General features: G+C 33.4%; 1 protein-coding gene across 1 annotated transcript; it reads left to right on the forward strand.

Annotated features, from left to right (window-relative positions):
* Positions 1–952: 952 nt before the first annotated feature.
* On the forward strand, positions 953–2,615 carry LOC129888903 (cytochrome P450 71AU50-like). Its single transcript, XM_055963967.1, has 2 exons — positions 953–1,855; positions 1,940–2,615. The coding sequence occupies exons 1-2, from the start codon at positions 977–979 to the stop codon at positions 2,552–2,554; spliced, it is 1,494 nt and encodes a 497-aa protein (XP_055819942.1). The 5' UTR covers positions 953–976; the 3' UTR covers positions 2,555–2,615.
* The last annotated feature ends 12,547 nt before the right edge of the window (positions 2,616–15,162 follow it).

Genomic DNA, 15,162 nt, shown 5'->3' on the forward strand with positions numbered 1-15,162 from the left:
ATAAAAATTTAATGCTATTTAACTGAAGTAGTTTCATTTGTTCTCAAAATTTTAAAAAATTAATATTTGCTTGTCAAAGTTGGAAAATTTGAATACCGAAATCTCTTCTTTTAATCATGGTTAATTAGTAAACTTATTTGATTAAGAAAACTAATTAATATAGATCTTTAATATTTAAGTAAATAATGTGTCACACATTTAAATAAAAATTTGCAAAAAATGGATAGAAGAAAAATGGAGAAGAGCCAAATCCATATTTGAAAAAAAAAAAGAGAACAAAACTTTTTAAAATTATCTTTAAGCAAATATTAACTAATAAGAAATAAAAGAAAAGACTAATAAATTAATTTAGTCAAAAATAAATATTTATTATTACTTAACAAAAGTCAATTACAATTAGAAACAAACGAAAAACACGTAGAATATATATGACCCTTTTGCCACTTGCACTATAAACTCCGTTGATTCTATAGGTGACACATTTATTATTTTATATGTATACTTTCGATATCCAAAATGATTTGTTGAAACAAAGAAATTATGTATTTAAAGTTGATTAGTTAACAAATAGGAAGTTGATAAAAAAAATATTACAATTTTAGGATAATATTAGTAGCTTTAATCTTATATATAGAGTGTAATTTTTCTACCAAGATGGTTCGGATGAATCCCTGACCACCATGTAGATCCACGCCTGAGTGTGGGGGATAGTTATTGGTAGGAGTGGAGGCGGTGTAGGTGAGTTGTGTTGGATGGTAGTTACGTAGGTGACTATTAATGTGAAATGTCACTTATGAAACTTGTTTTTCCTAGTTTTATTAGGGAAGCCATTTTCTGAAATATACTTTCTAACATCACCAAACACACCCAAATAATGCATTGACTTTTCTATGATACCAGCCGTTATAAGATTGAGATCTCTCGACCTTTCAATTAGAGATCTTTGAGAAGCTAAATAAGTTAGTAAGTATTAGGCATGGCTTTGATATGGGCAACACTAGTGGCTATTTTTATTGTGTATGCCTTGTATGAGCTTCTAAACAATATCCAGAATAGGAAAAGGTATCCTCCAGGTCCAAAGGGGCTTCCCATTATTGGACATCTTCACTTGTTAGGTAAATATCCACACCATGATTTACAAAGACTAGCCAAAAAACATGGTCCGCTTATGTATCTGCGACTGGGACTAGTACCTACAATCGTTGTCTCGTCTGCAGACACAGCAGAGAAGTTCCTCAAGACATATGATCATATCTTTGCTAGTAGGCCTTGTAACGAGCCAGCTAAGTATTTGGCATATGGCCAGAAGAATCTGATATCCGCAAAGTATGGACCATACTGGCGCAACATGCGCAAATTGTGCACTCAGCACCTTTTGAATAACCAAAAGATCAATTCATTTCAATCCATGAGAAGGCAACAAGTTGAACTTATGATCAAATCACTTGAAAATGAAGCTCGTGATGATCGCCTTGTTGTTGATCTTAGTGCAAAGATTTCATCTTTGAATGCTGACTTGACTTGCTTGATGGTGTTTGGAAAGAAGTACATGGACGAAGATTTGGACAAGAGGGGATTCAAAGCTGTTGTTAGAGAGGTTGAGCATTTAGCAGGAATTCCAAATCTAGGAGATTTTTTCCCCTTCCTTGGTGTAATTGATCTCCAAGGACTCACTCGCAGGCTCAAGGATCTTTCAAAGGTATTTGATGAGTTTCTTGAGAAGATTATCGATGAACATGTCCAGTTTCATGATCAGAAGCAATCCAAAGACTTTGTTGACACCATGTTGGACATTATGCAATCAGGAGAAGCAGAATTTCAGTTTGACCGTAGCCATATAAAAGCTATCCTCTTCGTACGTTATTTCATCCCATTTATATACTTCTATTATTATAGATTTGTTTGTACTAATTTCCCCCGTTTCCTTTTTATGTAACAGGACATGTTAATTTCAGCAATGGATACTTCAGCAACAGCTATAGAATGGATACTAACAGAGCTTCTTCGGCACCCTCATGTGATGAAGGAACTTCAGAAAGAGTTGGAAGAAGTGGTCGGCCTTGAAAGAATGGTAAAAGAATCAGACTTGCAGAATTTGAAGTACTTAGACATGGTTGTAAAGGAGGGCATGAGGCTGCATTCCGTGGTGCCACTAGCGCCTCACGAGGCCATAGAAGATTGTGTAGTCGATGGCTTCCACATACAAAAGGGATCCCGGATCATAATTAACTATTATGCTCTTCAAAGGGATCCAAATATTTGGCCTGAGCCTGAAAAGTTTTTGCCCGAGAGGTTTGTTGGCAGCAGCATAGACATTCGTGGACGTGACTTCCAACTGTTACCATTTGGCTCTGGCAGAAGAAGTTGTCCCGCAATGCAATTGGCAATTGTCCTTGTCCACTTTATAGTGGCACAACTGGTGCATTGCTTTGATTGGGAGCTTCCAAATGGTATGCAGCCTTGTGAACTGGATGTTGAGGAGTACTTTGGGTTAGCAACAAGCAAAGCAAATAATTTAATGGCTATACCTACTTATAGACTAAATAATGCTTAACCTCAAACGATACAATATGGTAACGTGTGCGTACATTCCCCCTCCACAGACTTTATTTGTGGGATTTCATTGGATATGTTGTTGAATGTCTGTTCACAAATAATGGAGTTGGCTGAAATAGTTGGCCTTAATCAAATAAGATTTGTGCAATGAAAACCGTTTATTTTCTGCTTTTCTGGTCATGCAATCTCCCGGACTACACTCTTGGTAAGATTTTACAATAAATTACATCTAAACCTGAATAGTTCAAGTTGTTTTTCTCTTTAGTATATGTGGAGCTAATCAAAATTTCATTCATTTCACAATTTAAATACAGAATAGTTAGTGGTTTATATTGATTAGTGACTAATCTACCAGTTTAAAAAGTTGGTATTTTGGAATGTCGTAATCCATTTTTATTACTATGTGAGTTTAATACACAATAGGAAGTCAAAGATACCTTGACACTACTAAAAAACTGTTAAAAAACGATGGACGGAGAAGCTTTTGAAAGGAGATGTTGTTCATCATTTTTTTTATTTTTTTTACAAAATGCGACGGACAGTGACTCTATGCCAATCGTTTTTGTTGAACAGATTTATGCGCCAAATATTTATGTGATTAATAATTATTTATTTAATATATGTGGAGACGCCGTCCATAGCTTTTAATAAAAAATAATAATTTATAAATCAATTATTTACGACACCATCCGTCACTTTTAATGAATTGTAATTTATAAAAAAACATTATACATAGCGACAGACGACATTTGTTAGTCCGTCGCTTTTGATCAAAATGACTGGTCAAACATTTTTAAAGAGCGATGGATGACGTTGCTTAGTCCATTGCTTTTTTGGTCAAAATGTTGGTCAAACATTTTTAAAAATCAACGTACGGAGTGACGCTGTCCATCGATTTTCTTAAAATATGCTAGACCAGAGACGGGAATTTCCCCATTTTCCTCTCTCTCTCTCTCTCTTTCTCTCTTCTTCTTTCTTCCTTCTCTCTAAACCCCGTCTCTAGCTCACCACCGTCTATCGTCCTCCATCCGCCGTCCCCCTTCCGTTGCTGCTGCACCGTCCACCACCACCCTTCTCCCTCCGTCCTTCCTCTTTCTCTCTCTTCTTTTTTTTTTCTTCAAAATTCTTGAGCATTTTTTTTTTGAGGGAACAGACCCTACACGAGGCTCCCACCTCTCGTGCACAGTCAGGGGTTGAGCATCACCCCCAAGCCTTAACATAAAATAAAACAGAAAAATACAAGGAGGGGGACATAAACCTTACCTCCGATCCTATGTTGGTTCATAAGTCGGCTAACCTATTAAGGTCGGCTAACTCATCCCCGTAGCAAAAGGAGCTATCTATAACTAGAAAGCAGTAAACCTATGAGAGGACTCCTCCCGATACAAGTCGACTAAGAAAGCATAAATGAGGGAGACTCTCCCCTTCCATGAAAAGACAAGAAAGTAACCTACACTAGTCCTATTCAACTCTCTCTTCTTATTAAGGTTTAGGGTTTGAAAGTTTTAAATTTTAGTTTTTTTCAAATTGATTAATTTTTCATTTGTTAGTAAGTTTATTCTATTTAGTTTGTTGAATTTATGTTATTAATATAGTTAGCTTGTATATTTGATTGTGAATTAGTGAATAAGTTTTAAATTTAATTTTAGGTCTTTAGTTTGAATTGTGATTTTTTGAATTAGATAGTGAATTGGGTATTTTTGAATTGGAATTGAAGTGTTTTTGAAGTTAGAAGTTAGAATTAAGAACTAATTAGAAGTTAAAAATACTTTAATATAGGATGTTTGAAAGTTGAGCTTCTAATAATATTGTATTGTATGATTTTTGATGTTTAGCACTAATTAGAAATTAGATATTCAATGTCATGAATTTAAATTTTAGGATTTTTGAAGTTAAACTTAGAAATTATTTTGATTTGTATAAATTTGAACTTTAGACTTTAGACTATAGAACTAATTAGAACTTAATTTTCATGAACTTGAACTTTAAATACTTGAATGTTAGGATTTTAGAACTTTATACTTGAACTTTGGAATTTTGTATTTTAACTAAGAGCCCGTTTGGATTGGCTTATAAATAACTTATAAGTTATTTTTAACTTTTTGAGTGTTTGGTTGCCCAACTTAAAGTCATTTTGTGCTTAAAATAACTCCCAATAAATAATTGAGTTTGTTTGGATAGACTTTTTTTAAGCAGGTTATAAGTTGAAAACAACTTATAAGTCAAAAAAATAAGTTGGGTTACACCTACTTCTTTTTTTAACTTGTAAGCAGTTTTCAACTTATAAGTTACTTAAAATAAGTTCATCCAAACAGGCTCTTAGAACTTGAATTTATAAGAACTTGAACTTATAACTTTGAACTTGTAATGTTATTGACCTTAGAAAGATTGATGAATTCATGTATTATTTATGAACTAATTAAGCTAATTAGAGTTTAGAAATCTTGAATTATGGATTTATATTTGAACTTTAGGTTGTGAGCTTTAAAAATTTGAATTGTTGATGAATTTATGAACTTAAGTTTGAACTACTGATGGCAAATGAGGGGGGTTGAGTCAAATCTGGGCGGGTTGAAAATGAGTCAACATAAAATGGGTAATAATTCAACCAATCCATATTTTATATGGGTAAATGTGAGTTAGGTAACAAATGGGTTGTGTAAAATACTAGTTTACCATATTTATCCATATTTTCATGAGTAAATAGTACTCTACTCTAAAATTCAATATGGAGAAAATATTTTACATTATAAAATATTAAGTTAGTGGATGCTCCATATAACAAATGGGCCCCACTTAATGCTTAATGGCCAATTTCTTTTGGTTGTCTCACTTATCTTCTTAGCTACATTTTGGCTATAAATAGCTCTTTTTTAGTATGTAATGAAATACACACAGAGATACTCAAGTCTCTCAACTCTCTCTCTTTCTTATTAATTTGCTAAATTAGTTTGCTTTATAATACGTTATCAGCATGAGACTCCATCACTATGAGTTATTTTAAACAGGTAATAAAAGTGTAAGAATTTTATTTTCTTAAAATCTCTAATATCTCTAAATTTGAATTTGTTGTTCTTAATATATCTGAAAAACGCTACTCAACAACAACAATAATAACCCAGTAAAATCCCACAATATGGGGTCTGGAGAGGGTAAAGTGTACGCAGACCTTACACATACCAAGAAAGGACGGCTATTTCTGAATGACCCTCGGCTCAATAAAAGCATAAAAAGATGTCAGATAAGGCGAAGAATTTCAAAGCGTTATGAGAAAGCAAATAATGAAAGTGACATAGATAAAATAGAGTAATCAAAGTTAAGAAAGTAATAAATAGTAATAGATAATAACAGAAATCAGAGCACAAGAAATTATAGTGCGCTAATGCGCCTACTAATAAGGAAGAGTAACGAGACTATGTACTAGCCTTCTACCTTAATGTGGGTCCTTTACACCCTCCTATCTAAGGTCATGCCCCCGGTAAGCTGCAACTACGCCATATCCTGTCTAATCACCTCTCTCCAATATTTCTTCGACCTACCCCTACCTCTTCTAAAACCATCCATGGCCAACCTCTCACACCTCTGCACTGGGGCATCTGTGTCTCTCATCTTCACATGCCCAAACCATCTCAGTCGCATTTCCCGCATCTTGTCTTCCACCGAGGCCACTCTTACCTTGTCTCGAATAGTCTCATTTCTATTTTTGTCGCTCCTGGTATGCCCCATCTCAATATTCTTATCTCGACAACTTTCATCTTGTAAACATGAGAGACCTTAACTAGCCAATACTCCGCCCCATATAACATAGCCGGTCTAACCAACACTTTATAGAACTTGCCCTTAAGTTGTGGTGGCACCTTCTTGTCACATAGCACACTGGAAGCGAGCCTCCATTTCATCCATCCTGCCCTAATAAGATGTGTGACATCATCATCAATCTCCCCGTTATCTTGCATGATAGACCCAAGGTATTTGAAACTACTTTTCTTTTGGATGGCCTGGTCACCAAGCCTAACTTTCGCGCCAACCTCTTGAGGTGTCTCACTGAACTTACACTCCAAGTACTCTGTCTTGGTCCTACTCAGCTTAAACCCTTTAGACTCTAAGGTATGTCTCCAATCCTCCAGCTTAGCGTTAACTCTGCTACGAGTCTCATCGATCAGGACTATGTCATCCGCAAAAAGCATACAATATGGTACCTCACCTTGAATTTGTCGCGTCAATCCATCCATCACCAAGGCAAATAAAAATGGACTAAGAATTGATCCTTGATGCAACCCCATCACAACTGGAAAGTACTCTGAGTTCCCTCATACTGTCCTTACCCTAAAAAAGGCTACTCATCATGGGCAATAAATGCCGAAATACATCTAGAATCGATAGGTCTGGCAGAAACCATCAAAGATGACAATAAGGCATCTAGTCAAGACCGTGCCAAAGCCATGATATTTCTCTGCCACCATTTTGACGAGAGATTAAAATTACAGTACCTCACATTAAAAGACCCTCTTAAACTGTGGAAAAATCTAAAAGAAAGATATGACCACTTAAAGTTGGTCATTCTTCCACAAGCATATCATGATTGGCTCAATTTGAGATTAATGGATTTTAAAAATATAACTGAATATAATTATGTCTTGTTTAGAATTATAGCACAGTTAAATTTATATGGAGAAGAAATTATTGAGCAAGACAAACTTAAAAAAATATGCTCCATATTTTCACTCGTGAATATGCTCCTCCAACAATAATATCGCGAAAAGGGTTTTAAAAAATATTCTGAATTACTTTTTTACCTTCTTATTGCTGAATGATATAACGAACTGTTAATGAAAAATTATGATAGTCGGTCCATTGGGTTTTTGCCACTCTATGAAGTGAATCAAGCAAACTATAACCAACGAAAAAGAGGTTATGGCACAGTCGTAGTCGTGGTTGAAGAAAAAATTATAATCATGATGCTCATCTAGCACCGAGAAATGATCAACAATAAAAAAGAGTGAAAAGCAAGAATCTATATCGAAGAAAAATTCAGAAAGTATATGTCATAGATGTGGAGGTACGGGGCACTGGTCACAGAACTACCGGTCATCAAAATATCTGGTGCATCTATATCAGACATCATTAAAGAGAGCATACAATAATACAGAGATAAACTTTATCTCTGAAGACAATATTGAGCCTATGCATCTGAATGTAGCTGATTTCTTCAATTTCCAAGAAGAAAATATGAATATTGATAAGCCTGATAATATTTAAATAATTTTCTATTCATTTGTCTGTACTAAATAATATGTTTATATTTTTCTAATCCATGTAAATAAAAAAAATTATATAATGAGTCATGTTTTAATTATAATGTTTACTTTATTTCTTTTTGAAAAAAATATGGACATGCCTCAAATTTATTTTGGATCAATGATCAATCACGAGAATATTTCTGTAATTGATAGTGGAACGACTCATGTCATTTTTAAAGATGAGAAATATTTTTCCTACTTGCTTAAAATAAAAGCAAATGTTACTACAATTTTTGGTAATTTAAAAATTATTGAAGGCTCCGAAAGAGCTACTATATTTGTGCTTAAGGTGATAAAGATTGTTATAGAAGATGCACTGTTCTCTTCTAAATCCCCAAGAAACTTGTTAAGTTTTAAAGATATCCGTAGAAATGGATATTATGGTGAGACACTAAATGAAATGAATATTGAATATCTTGGTATAACCAAGAGTGTCTTAGGCCAGAAATATTTTTTAGAAAAATTAGCAACTTTATCGTATGGCCTATATTATGCAGAAATTAGTGCAATTGAAGAACATTTCATCATAAACCAGAAGTTTACTGAACTATATACATTTGTGCTATGGCATGATCGAATAGGTCATCCTGTATCAATAATGATGAGACGAATTCTTGAAAATTCAACTGGACATCCTTTAAAGAACCTAAAGATTCTTATGAATGATGAATTTTCATGTGCTTCTTGTTATCAGGGCAAATTAATTGCAAGACCATGAACCTTTATCCTAATTTTTTAGAGCATATACATGGGGATATATGTGGACCTATTCATCCATCTAGTGAATTGTTTAGATATTTTATGGTCCTAATAGATGCATCATCAAGATGTCTCATGTGTGCCTCTTATCATCTTGCGACCTGGCATTTGCAAAGTTATTAGCACAAATAATAAGATTAAGGGCGCAATTCCCAGATTATCCCATTAAAGCTATTCTCATTGATAATGCTGGAGAATTTACATCCCAAACTTTTGATGATTATTGCTTATCAATTGGTATAAAAATTGAACACCATGTTGCTTATTTCATACTCAAAATGGCCTTGCAGAGTCATTTATTAAGCGTCTATAATTGATAGCAAGATTTATACTTAGGGTTGGGCATAAAATACCAAAAACTGAATTACCAAACTGAAATGGCTATTTTGATATTTTGATATTCGGTAATTCAGTTCGGTATTCGGTACTGAAATATAAAATTTGGTATTTTGATTTTGATTTTTGGGATTTACAATGATACCATTCGGTATTCGGTATTTATCGAATACCGAAATTAAATTCTCTTTACTTGTCCATTTTTTTTGTTTGCCATAATTAACTAGTACTAATATTTTATCCTTCTGGCCATCATTGACAATATTCCATTTTCACATTTTTTTCAAAATAGTAGTTGGACAATTAACTCTAAAATTTAGAAAAGCCATATCCTTGGTTTCGTTATATCACAGTTCTGTCCATTCATCAGTAAGAAGTTTGAAAAACTTGTCAACTGGCTCCATCCAAGTCGAAACAACACAAATACTTGAGAATGTATTGGATAGACTTGAATCCAAAAAAAGAGGAAAATAAAAGGACAATGAAATGCATAAAATTATTGACGGTTGGTTTTAGTAAAAGCTCAAATGACTAAACACAACTAAATTAACATTGTTGTTTCGTCGACTTCGACTTTATTATGGTATTACCGAATACCGTATGAAATTGAAGTTTGATTTATCAATTACCGAATTATAGAATTAAAGTTTGAAAGTTCGGTATTTGGTATATACTTTGAATTATCGATTATCGAATTATCGTACCCAAACTTTGAAAATATCGAACCGAATACCGAACGCCCAGCCCTACTTATACTTATGAAAACAAAATTGTTGATTACTGTTTGGGGTCATGCTATCTTACATGCTGCAACACTTGTACGTATCAGACCGAAAAATTATAATAAATACTCTCTGTCATAATTAGTATTTGGTAATAAATCAAATATAGCTCATCTACGATTTTTTGGGTGTGCGGTATAATGCCTGTAGCACCACCATAATGTACAAAGATGGACCTTCAACGAAAGTTAGGCATATATGTTGGGTTTGGCTCACCCTCCATAATTTGAAAGCTTGAACCGTTGATAGAAGACTTATTTACTTCTCAATTTGCAGATTATCAATTTGATAAAACAACTTTCCCGCAATTAGGGGGAGAAAAAGAAACCCAAAAGAGAAATAGAAATTGCGTGAAAAGTTTCATCACTATCTCATTTTGATCCACGTACCCGTACATGTGAGCACGAAGTCCAGAAGATCATCCACTTACAGAAAATCATAAATCAAATTCTAGATGCATTTACTGATTTGAAATGGATAACTAAGTCACATATCCTTACCATGAATATGCCTATTTGGATTGATGTCCCAAAAGGACCATCTACTAGTATCATAGCTTCTGAATTCCAAACACGTCTGAAGTGTGGTAGACCATTAGGTTCAAAGGATAAAAATCCTAGAAAGAGAAGCATGAGAAATAATAAAGATGATACTATAAAAGAACCTCCTGAAGAAGGTCAAGATTTGAGTAATCCTGATATTTTTGAAGAAATCAGTGAACCCGAGACTCAAGTGAATGAAGAACTTATAACTTTCAATAAGTTCTATCGGTGATGAGATAAATTTAGATGGATCAAAAATTACGATAGATAATGTTTTTGCATATAATGTTGCACTTAACCTCATGCAAGATAGTGAAAGTCTTGAGCCTAAATCCATCGAAGAATGTCGATGTAGATGTGATTTGTCAGAATGGCCAAAGGTAATTCAATCTGAATTAGACTCACTTGCTAATTGTAGGGTTTTAGACATGTAGTCCAAACCCCTAAAGGTGTAAAACCAGTTGGCTATAAATGGGTTTTTGTGCAGAAAAGAAATGAGAGAAATAAAATTATAAGATACAAGGCACGCGTTATTATACAAGGATTCTCTCAAAGACTCGGGGTCAACTATGAAGAAACATATTCACCTATTATGGATGGAATAACTTTTCGATATCTAATCAGTTTAGTTATACATAAAAATCTTGAAATACATCTAATGGATGTAGTTACAACCTACCTTTATGGTTCACTTGATAATGAAATTTACGTGACAATTTCAAAAGGATTAAAATTGTTTGAAGCATGTACTGGATCTCGGGAGATGTACTCAATTAAATTGCAAAGATCATTATATGGTCTAGAACAATTAGGGTGTATATGGTATAATCATCTTAGTGAGTACTAGATAAATGAATGTTATATAAATTATGTCATTTGTTCATGTGTTATTATTAAGAAAAAGGAATCAGAGTTTGTTATACTCACTATTTATGTTGATGACATAAATCTCATTGAAACTCCTAAAAAGGTCCAAAAGGCTATTGAATATCTAAAGAAAGAATTTGAGATGAAAGATCTTGCAAGGATAAAACTTTGTTTGGGTCTGCAAATTGAACATTTAGCAGACGGGATCTTTGTCCACCAATCTGCCTACACTGAAAAAATATTAAAATAATTTTACATGGACAAAGCACATCCATTAAGTACTCCTATAGCTGTTCGATCACTTGAAGTGGATAAAGATCCATTTCGATCTCCAAAAGAGAATAAAGAACTTTTGGTCCTAAAGTGCCATATCTTAGTGTTATTGGTGTACTTATATATCTTGCTAACGCAACTAGGCCGAATATCACATTTTCTGTTAATTTGTTGGGAAGGTATAGTTCATCCCCAATGCAAAGACATTGGAACGGTATTAAGCATATTTTGTGATACCTAAAGGGTACCATTGATATGAGTTTGTTTTATACTAACAAAGGTTGTGACGACCTTATTGGTTATGCAGATGCAAGTTATTTATCAAATCCACATAAAGTTCGATCTCAAACAGGCTATTTATTTACATACGGAGGAACTACTGTAGCATGGCGATCTATAAAGCAGTCTATTGTTGGTACTTCTTCAAATCATGCTGAAATAATAGCAATTCATGAAAAAAGTAGAGAATGTGTGTGGTTGAGATCAATGATATAATTCATCAAAGAAAGATGCGATCTAGAAAATAATGTCAAAGTACCCACAGTTATATTCGAAGACAATGCTGCGAGCATAGCTCAATTGAAAAGTGGCTTCATAAAAGGAGACAGAATGAAACATATTTCACCAAAATTATTCTTCACATATGATCTCTAGTAGAATGGTGATATTGATGTACAACAAGTTCATTCGAGTGATAATCTTGCAGATTTATTTACAAAGGCATTACGAACATCACTTTTGAGAAGCTAAGATCTAAGATTGAATTGCGTCGTCTCCAAATTATCAAATGAAGTTTTTATCAGGGGAGTAAAATACGCGCTTTACTCTTTTTCCCTTAACCAAGGTTTTGACACACTGGTTTTTCTAGTAAGGATTTTAATGAGGTAGCAATCAAGGTGTATTACCAGATATGTGTACTCTTTTTCCTTCACTAAGTTTTTTCCCACTGGATTTTTTCTAGTAAGATTTTAACGAGGCACAACACCTATGAGTGTTCAGGATAACTAAACATATTTGCTTTTTCACTAGAATTTTTCTTTTGCATGGACATCCAAGGAGGAGTATTATAAAATACTAAATTAGTGGATGCTCCATATAATAGATGGGCCCCACTTAATACTTAATGGTCAATTTCTTTTGTCTTTCTCCCTTATCTTCTTAGCTGCACCTTGGCTATAAATAGCGCTATTTCAGTGTGTAATGAAACACACACAGATACTCAATTCTCTCTCTTTCTCTTACTATCTCTTTTTCTTATTAATTTGCTAAGTTAGTTTGTTTTATAACATTTTAGTTTTTCTTGGATGAAAAATGTTGAAAATATTTTATTTTATTTTATTTTATAATAAAATTAAATTCGATACCAGATGCGGGACCCAAATACGAACCAGACCCAGGATCCGACTTTTAAATTGGGACTCGACCCTCGACTCAAGACCCGACATTCCAATCGAAATTCGATCTAGATACCTAAATCGGGTGGCTACCAAACTCCCGAACCGAGACCCAACTTTCAAATTAGAATTAGAATCCAACACCCAATCTCAATGATCCATCCAAAATTCAAATCTGGTACCTGATCTAGGACCTAACCTCGACTCTTGATTTGAAATCCGACATTCAAACTGGATCGGAACTGACCCCAACACTAATATCGACCCCGATGATAGATTCAGGACTCAATTAGACATAACTAAGGACCCAACCCTGATTCGGAATTCGAATTGGAACCCAACATCCAAACTGAGACCCGACTTTCGAATCAGGGTCCAACCCCGAAATCCGACACGGAACCCAACTTTCGACCTGAGACTTGACCCCAACACCTGATTTCGACGACATATTCGAAATCCGATCTCGATACCTGATTTGGGATAGGATACAGACTCCAGATCCGAAATTCGTCTTTCGAACCGAGATCCGACTCCGAGGGCTAAAGACTTCATCTTTCAATTTTTTTATTTTTTATTTTTATTTGAAAAAAATTATAAAAGAGAATAATTAGTTTTAATGAAGGACATAAAAATAAAAATTATAAGATTTTTTTAGTTATATCATGAATTTTAAATGAATAAAAGTGGATGGTTAACCTATTTGGCTAGTATGTTAAAAAGCATTGAATTGGTGGGGCTTATTGAACTTTCTAACTTTAACAAGAACATGAGACCTCTGCTCTCGTCTTTTTTCCCCTTTAGTCTAATGATGGTGTCTATTTTAATTTCTTCCATGTAAATTTCTTGTTTGAATCAAGTGAAAGGTAAATAATCTTTTCACTATATTTTGCATTTGAAAAACCACGTTTTTTTTTATCAAACTGATTAAATTTAATATAATAATAAGTAACTTTAAAAATGATACATTATATTAATTAATTATAATTAAAGAATAAAATTAAATATATGTTATATATTTCTTTTTTATTTTACTCTTATATATACTAAAAATAAATTTTTTACTTAAATTATTTTATAAAATTAGAGAGATTTATTATTTTCTTCTAATATTAATTTTATGATTAAGTAAATATATAAAATACTGATAGTCAAATTTAGATTTTTAAAATATAATAAATAAAATTAATAAAAAAAAATCAATTCTTAATAAATATATTTTTAGGACTTGTGTCAAATCAATATGGACCAAGTAAAAGAAACTAAAGAAATATTTATTAAGTCGGCGTCTAATAAGATTTTACCTTCATGAGGGTTAAATATAGTTTACCATTAAATAGAGTGTAATTATTTTCTATTCTTTTATATGCAAAACAAATCATCCAGTATTCGATTAAGTATAGTATGACTAAGAAATATTTATCAAAATTTAACCTTCATGAGGGGTAAACATAATTTATCATTAAATAAAGTGTAATAATTTGCTATTCTTTATATGCGTGTCACAGATCAAAAATTGACGTGATGACACTCATCTTATCCCACTAAAATAAATCAGCCTAAAATTCAAATATAATGATAAAATGCGAAAGAAAAATAAGAATGATATTTTAACAACAAATAACAATGCAGATAACAAAATCAACTTAATTAAACCCCTAAAACTCGGTTGTCACGTGCACATACCTCTAATATATTGCAGTAGATTTGAAGAAAAACACAAATCTCAAATGATGTTGTCTCTAAAGGAGAACAAGATCATAAATAGGAGAAAGAAGGCCGTTGAAATGACAAATAATTACCTCACAAATCTCCACAAGAAGCCTCAGACAAGAATAGAAGAGAGAGTATCACGAAGATCTGAGCACGTAACCTACACAAATATAGAAGCAAGAGGTGAATACCAAACAATACGGCACTCAGCAAGCAAACTCATAAACACTAAGCCAAGTAATATAGAATACATGTAATCCTACTACTTCAACCGAACCTCTACAACTACAAGCTACACAAAACGAGTTCAACCTAACAGTTCACAATTTACATGGCACACAGCTCAACAACAACACTTCGACCATTACAAATCCTCAACAACAAGCACACTATTCGTCAATCACAAGTTCAGTAGAAAGGCACTCACAAGTTCACAATAATAAAGCTATGCAATACAATGAAATGCAATGTCAAGTATGGTGATGTATGTATGATCTAACGATACACACCCACTGTCTTTCAGTCTGGGACCCATGAGGGACTTATCAATCCATGTATCTTTCGAAGAGTGCGACACCACCTTCGATAATAGAGTCTGTTGCGATGTGCAACACGTTCCTAGAATCATAATATCATTCGCAGC

The sequence above is a fragment of the Solanum dulcamara genome, chromosome 1, assembly GCF_947179165.1.
Source record: "Solanum dulcamara chromosome 1, daSolDulc1.2, whole genome shotgun sequence".
NCBI classification, from domain to species: domain Eukaryota; kingdom Viridiplantae; phylum Streptophyta; class Magnoliopsida; order Solanales; family Solanaceae; genus Solanum; species Solanum dulcamara.

Bases quoted from the DNA above. Each gene is read 5' to 3' on its own strand.
- LOC129888903 (XM_055963967.1), top strand. From the start codon at position 977: ATGGCTTTGATATGGGCAACACTAGTGGCTATTTTTATTGTGTATGCC. The intron at 1,856-1,939 runs GTACGTTATTTC...TTTATGTAACAG, and splicing joins ATATAAAAGCTATCCTCTTC to GACATGTTAATTTCAGCAAT.